This window comes from Amyelois transitella, chromosome W, assembly GCF_032362555.1.
Source record: "Amyelois transitella isolate CPQ chromosome W, ilAmyTran1.1, whole genome shotgun sequence".
Classification (NCBI taxonomy): Eukaryota; Metazoa; Arthropoda; class Insecta; order Lepidoptera; family Pyralidae; genus Amyelois; species Amyelois transitella.
The window spans coordinates 10886297-10893968 of NC_083536.1; the positions used below are offsets into that span (position 1 = coordinate 10886297).

At 46.7% G+C, this 7672-nt stretch overlaps 1 protein-coding gene across 1 annotated transcript; it reads right to left on the reverse strand.

The window, feature by feature from the left end:
• Positions 1 to 221: 221 nt before the first annotated feature.
• On the reverse strand, positions 222 to 1607 carry LOC132904197 (uncharacterized). Its single transcript, XM_060954111.1, has one exon. The coding sequence runs from the start codon at positions 1605 to 1607 to the stop codon at positions 222 to 224; it is 1386 nt and encodes a 461-aa protein (XP_060810094.1).
• Positions 1608 to 7672: the final 6065 nt, after the last annotated feature.

Below are 7672 nucleotides of genomic sequence, written 5' to 3' on the forward strand. Positions count from 1 at the left end.
CAATAATTCTTAAAAAAAATAGATGTTTCATAAAATACAATTTAATTTAACATAATATAAATAATATAAATATAAATTGCCGGCCTCATCGAGCACGACGAGGGGACGGAACCCGGTCGGAGAATCCACCGGACGTCCCTCCTTCTGCAGTAGGATTAGTCGGCCCACTTTCCACGCCGCGGGAAACTTTCCCTGCTCGAAACAGGCTCAGCCCAGCCGGCTCAGCCGTTCTCCCAGAACGTCCAGAGCGAGAACGAGGACACGACCCGGAACTTCATCAGGACCCGGGGCGACGACTTCGCACGCAGCCGTGTAACGGCCGCAGCAAACTCATCCCGGGTCACCTCAGGGATCGCCTCCACGCCCTCGCTTCTTTCCGCCAGTGGCGGTGCCATACTGGGGGGCTGAAAGGCCGCTCCCTGCGGAAACAGAGCGGCTACCACCTCACCGAGGAACTGCGGATCCAAGGTCCGCGTCAGGGGGGCCGCATACGGCCGGAGCTTATTCCGGACCAGCCGATATGGATGCCCCCAAGGATCGTGGTCCAAGGTACCCAGCTGCTCCTCGCGTGCTGTCTCCTTGGCTGACGCTATCGCTGTCCTCAGCGATCTCTTTGCCTCCACTAGCTTGGCGTACAAGGCGGCCTCTTCGGACTCGTCCCTGCGCCTTCTCCTCCGGTATCGGGCGTACTGGCTTCTAGCCCTGAAACAAGCTTCTCGCAGGCGCGAGAGCTCGGGCGACCACCAGTACACCCACCTTCTGGGAGGACGAGTACTGGCCCGGGGCATCGAGGCTTCGCAGATTTCTGCCAACGCGCCCCGGAACCACTCGGTCTCGTCCTCTACCACCACATTCACCGGCGCACGGGACCAACCTTTAACAATGGCCGCCTCGCGGAGAAACTCCTTGTCTAGGCGCTTCAGCTGCCACCTCGGGCTAGCCTCGTTCGGAGTTCGGCTTGGGCCGCTCGGAGCAACCGAGGACGTGGAGAGATCAAACCGTATGTAACGGTGATCAGAGAGCGTCTCCACGTCCTCCAACACGCTCCAGCCCTCGACACGGCGCGCTAGGACTGGGCTCGCAAACGTTACGTCCGGTCGCGAGCTACCGTTCCATCGCATGCACGTGGGTACCGTCCCCCGATTTACTACCGCTAGCCCGTTAGTGATGAGCCACTTCTCGATAAGTGCACCCCGCGCATCTGTTGCTGGGGATCCCCATGCCGTTGATTTGGCATTGAGATCTCCAGCAGCCAGTACGGGGAGAGGGTGACACCTCAGGACCAGCGCCTCAACCTGGGTCAGGAATGACTCGAACTCGTTGAGCGGACGGTTGGGCGAGAAATAAACTCCAACTACAACCAAGTCACCCAGACGAGCCGAGACCGCTTCATGACCTCGCACGACACATGTAAGAGGCGAAGAGCTCGCCGAAGACACGATCGCCACCGCGCTGTCTTCGTCCCGCACCCAGTTATCCCGGGGCGGGACGAAGTACGGCTCAGAGACCACCGCCACGTCTATCCACCACTGCGCCATGCTCTGACACAACAGGTCCTGTGCACTAGTGCAGTGGTTGATATTCGCCTGGAGAACTTTGAGGGCCATAATTATTCAGAGGCCCCCGTTTCCATCGCCTTGGCGCTCTGAGCCGCACGAGCAGGCTGCGCCTGGGCCGTAGCCGCGGACGCACCCCGCGTCCCAACTCTCCTTTTTTTGTTTTGGCGCGTGCTGGAGCACGCCTTGCTCCCCACGCGGTGCCCCGTCGGCTTGCCTGCCCCCGCGCACAAGATGCACTTGAGGGCGGCGTTGCACGCCTTTTTGGCCGCAGCCTGGTTACCCCGAGGTGGGGCAGCGGCAGCGGCGGACTTCCTCCTGGCGCCCTTCTCCGGCACCTTCTTCCAGGGCACTGACCCAGGAGCCGGTGGCGGAGCGGGTGGCCGTGACGCCGGCGCAGCCGTTACAGCTGCGTATGATGGCGAGTTGGCCGACCTCGGTGACGACACTGGTGGGGACGCCGACGGTATCGGCTCGGGCTCAGGCGCCGTAGGAGCAGGGTTCCCTTTCCTGCCCTTTCCCTTCCTACCCCGTTTGCCTTTGCCCTTTCTGGGCTTGGGTTCAGGGGTCGGTTGGGGGGGCGCCTTCCGCCACACGGCCGTACGGCTCGCTGGAGCCCGCACCGTCACCTCCTCCACATCGGTGTCCGAGTCCGAGAGCATGTCGGCCACCGAGGCAGCCAACCTCTCCCCTGACGTCTCTTTCGGCGGCGCACGGCGTTTATCTGCCGCCAGTGCGGGCCGCAAACTTTTCTCCGGCAGGAGACGGTCCTGGAGCCCATCAAAACGGGCGTCCAGTACAGGACCCATCGTGGAGAGAATGAGGCGCTGCAGCACCTCAGTCTCCTCCTGCCGGAATTCCGTCAGAGGGGCAGGCGCAAAGGCCACCCGCTCAGGACGCTCACTTTTAATGGCAGCTCTGAGCTGCGCCACTTCTTTTTCAAGTGAGGAGACTTTTGCTTCCATGCGCTCGCATATTACGCGCAGGCGCTCAGCCTCCCCACCTGTCGACCCGGAGCTCAGAGCCGCCATCACCTTCTCTAGAGACGCTGCAGCGTCCTTCAGGCCCTTTTGAAAGGTACCCTTGAGGTTCCCTGAATGGGCCGCAATTTCCCGAATAATTTTTAAATTCGTTGCGGCCTGGTCCCCAAGGGTGGCCTTGTCTGCGGGCGATGTCGCCTGCAGCGTCTCCGCCTTTTTGGCCATCTCGGCCACGGACTTTTCGGCCTCGTCGCGTTTTGCCGCCACTAACTCCCGACGGGCGTCAGCGGACTAAGTCGACTTCGGCCGACCACCTTTTTTGGCCTTCATAATTGGCGCCTTGGGCGCTTTTGGTGCCGGCACTTCCGCACTGGCACAGTCCTCCCCCTCACGGCCCCTTTTTGGAGCCCGCTGTCGGGGTTGCTCCCCCAATAAACTTTCCACGCTCACCCATTCCGCATCGGAGAGTGAGCCAGCCTCTGGCTGCGACGTCAAGATTGAGGGACTTACGTCCCTATGTCGGTTCTTGCCCCCCCCCCCCCCAGATACGGTGGGGCAGCCCGCGCCCGAGGACGCGGGGAGGGATTCTCCGACCGCGGAGCGGCCGGTACCCTCCTGGGGTAGTGTAGTCTTGAGAAGCGACATTTTCATGGGGTTCCTTTTTTACTAGGGTTCGGTCCCTGAAAGATTGGGCGCTCGAGACGGGGTTCCCCCCCCCCCCCCCCCCCCCCATTCATCCCCTAGGCACGCCCGACCGTGGGATTGGGGTTATTTTTTATTGAGGTTTTCTTCCTCGCGGCGCTGGCCATAAGCACAGCACCCTCGCCCCAACAGTTGGGGTAACGAGTTGCCCGACGCCGGCCGAAACCGGAACGCCGCGCGAAGAGTTGCGCCACATCCACTCTCGTCTGCAAGCAGACAAGAGGGAGCGGCACCCGACACGCGAGGGTCTAATAAATAGACCTCGCCCACCAAAACATACGCGAAGGGGGATGATGGGGGGAACATGCGGGACATTGGCCAACAACAAACAAGACCCAGTCAATCGGGGAGTTATTTGCTGTCGCCCGGGGTGCACCGTCTCGTGTCCCTTGTCAGCCCACCGCTGTCACCGGATTCATTGGAATCAAGCAACAGAAGCAAGACCTTCAAGAGACAGGGCACTCGAGGAGGTTTTCCGCACTTAGCACCCCAACCTAACCTAACCTAACCTAACCTAACCCAGTAAATATTGTCGACGAAACTGTCACTATCACCGGACAGCAGATGTAAAACCAATAAAATTAAACTGACAAAAATCAATTAAACAAAAAAAAGTACAGGCCACGCGCCGTAGTATTATTATTTCTTAAAATAATAATACTACGGCGCGTGGCGCGGCCGCCCCTTGAGGAGGACCCGGATTGTACCTGCAAGACCAGTGGGGTCCATAAAAGTCATGGACCACCTAGCACGACTCACCAGTACCGTCGGATCTCTGGTAACAGAAATCCACTACCTTAAAGGCGACGTCATCAGGGAAAAAGGAGAGACTGCTCCCCAATCTCAATCTCCAGAGCAGCACAGACAGGAAGAACCCTCCTATAAAGAGCTTAAGGAGGAAGTCATTGAGCTGCGGATGGACATGGAGCGCATGCTTCAAGAAGTCCGCAGCCTCAGACCTGTCTCGAAGGAGGAGATTTTTTTTTTTTTTTTTTTTTTTTTTTTTTTTTTTTTATTATCCATAAGAAATACATACACAGTAGTGTCTTAAGCTATGACGCCTAAAAACCATGATGGTTTGTCTGGGCGCTGCACATTCGCATTTACAACTAAACATTATCAAATACAAAAGGAAATCTGTAAAAGTTAACACTCGCCTGTGACGTCACGGCATCTGTGCAAAATAGACCGCATAATAAATGCGCACGATTGATGCCTACGACGACTACAGCGAGCGAGGACCCAACCGGTTTTGCGACTTATAATCTACAGCATGTTCCATAACACCATTACAACGTGGGGTAACAAAACAAACAATACTTATGTTTACGACTAATTATACTGGGTGATTATACAATATTCAGTGAGAGAAAATAACTGTAGGTTTTTTGGCAACAATTATACAACACACACATATTATATATTATATATATAAAAATCGTTATTTTTGAATGTTGATTTTAAATAAATTAATTTTAAGGTTCTTTATTATACGCTGCGTAGAAGTATTTTTTAACAATAAATTTTGCATTTTTTTGTCTAGATCATTAGTTACATCAGTGGGTATTTTATTAAGTATATTTGGTAACATGTTACATGTTTTTCTATTTCCATAAAAGTTATTGTGCTTTCCCGATAAAAACTTTTTACGGTTCACTTGCCTAGTTTGTTTTAGAAATTTATATACTGGAAGCATATTTATATTATTCAAATTTTCTTTTACTAAGTAGTAGTGTACTAAATCGTGAACTGGTAAAATGTTACAGTGCTTGAATAAATTGCTGTAGTTGTCCTTATATTTTTCCTTTATTTTTTTACCGACTATTACTTTAAGAAATCGTAACTGTAAGTTATATATTTTATCTAAATATGTTTTAAACGTTCTGCCATAACTTGTGATACCATAAGTGTACATAGGTTCGACAAGAGCCTTGAACAGTAACAACAGGACTGGAAACTTTATTTTATAAGAAATAATTTTAAATTTTGCAAGCAGAATACGCAATTTGCTACACACAGTTTCTATGTGGGGGCCCCAGTTAAATCTGTTATCAATAATAAGCCCTAGATATCTTTGTTGTGCCACACTATCTATGTACTCACAGCTGCATTGATAGTTTGTATTATGCATACATTCATGCGAATGTATTTTTATTTTTGGATCGTATGGTGAGTAATTATGACTAGAATGGATATGAATTAACTTAGTCTTGCTTGAATTTACTACTAAGCCCATGTCGTGCGACCATTTGTTTAAAAGATCCATACTATTTTGCATCCTAGTTTCCGCCATCTGTATATTACGATCTGCGGATATAATGCAAGTGTCGTCTGCAAACTGGTATATTGGACATTCTTTTATCAAATTGTTGATATCATTGACATACGCCAGATAATGTAGTGGTCCTAAAACTGATCCCTGTGCCGTTCCTATTTGGCTATTTCTACTCTCGCTAAAACTATCTACAACTTTTACTACATAATTTCTGTTCTCAAGATAATTTTTACTCCATTCTAGTAATGGCCCTCTTATACCAGTGTCGTCAAGTTTATCTATCAATATATCGTGTTTGAGTGTATCAAAAGCCTTGCTGTAATCTATGAAGGCTACTAACACATGCTTCTTTTCATCCAGGTAAGTGTTGATTTCGTCTGTGAATTTTGATAATAAAGTACACGTACTTTTTTTGGGTTGAAAACCAAATTGATTGGATGATAGGATTTTATTATCAGCGTAAAACTGTTGAATTTGTTGACAAATAAACTTTTCTAAAATTTTATCTAAAATAGACAATATTGATATAGGTCTGAAGTTATTATAGTTGCTATACTCACCTTGTTTATAAATAGGCCGTACAATACTTATTTTAAGTTCATCCGGATAAAACCCTTTTTTGACAGAACTGTTAATAAATTTGACAATGGGCAATGTGATACTATTTGACAATCTTTTAATATCTAATGGTCTTATTTTATCATACCCTGGAGATTTTTTGTGGTTGATTTTTTTAATTATTTTTATTATATTTTCTTCGGTAGCTGGCTGGTATCTTATTGTTACATTTGCTGGTTTTACATAATGATGTGGATCTAGTAACGGGGTTTTACATTTGTTAGTAAGTTTTTTAACACTATCCTGAAATATTTCCGCAAAATTATTAGCGATTTGGCTATTAGACATGTTATTTTTACCCAAATATTTAACTATAACCTCATCCACATTTTTAGATCTTTTACCGGATATTTTATTTAGTAATAACCACAATTTCTTCATATCTCCATTACAATCTTCAATTTCTTTTTTTATAAATTTGTTTCTACTTTTTTCTATTATTTTATTAACTTTATTTCTTAGCCTTTTGTATTCTAAGTATAATACTGCATTACTCGTGTTTTTTGACCATTGTTTATAAAGTTCATCTCGTTTTAAGCAAATATTATTTATATATTCATTTATCCAAGGTTCTTTGTTTCTATTACTATTTTTAAGCTTAACTTGGTATAATGACTTTTCGTAACATTTATTAAGCTCGCGCTTTATAAAAGTATAAATAGAGTTAGGACAATCTAATGTATTTATTTCTTCCCATTTAATTTTCTCCATTCCATCATATAATATTCTATAATTAATTCTACTTACAAGTTTAGGTTCAACCTGTATATGCGGTGAAGCTACGCAGGACAATGCAATCATACGGTGATCCGCTAGTACGGTTCCGAGCGCTGCCGTGTACAGGTCTTGCTCGCGGGAACGCATAAACACATGGTCAATACAAGATCTTGTTATCAGATTTAGCCTCTTTTCTATTCTAGTATATTCGCTAATCCCGCAAGCCAGGCCGCACCCACTCAGCGTGTCCAAATATTCGTCTCTTACAGTGGATTCACCTCTCAAATTTATATTTACATCTCCTATTATTATGAAATTATCTAGATTTGAATATCTCCGAATAATATCGTGTAGTTCTTGTATGAATCTGCGTTTGTTTTTATTTGGTGGCCTATACAATGTACACAGTGTATAATTAAGGTTGTTTGCAGTTGTGATGGTACCTAATTGACATTCAAAAGTTAATGTAGATGTTTTTATGGTGTTAAATTTATGTTTGTTGCTTACATAGATAATTATTCCACCGCCTTTACGATGTTTTCGTAAACTAGTGTACATTGTATACCCATCGATTTCGTATAGTGGACTTACGGTTTGAGAGATATTCGCCTCTGTCACTACAATAACATCAATTTTATGATTTAAATTGTCAATGCACTGTAAGAGGGAAGCATAATTTTTTATCATGGATCGTATGTTTATATGCACACAGGTAAATGAAGCAGAGGGAATACAGTTAAAATACGAATTTAAATTAGTACAATCCTTTAGTTCCGTTACTGAATTATCTATATCTAAATCCATAATAATGATAATTTAAGTAG

Coding starts and splice junctions, on each gene's coding strand:
- LOC132904197 (XM_060954111.1), bottom strand. CDS start 1,607: ATGGCCCTCAAAGTTCTCCAGGCGAATATCAACCACTGCACTAGTGCA.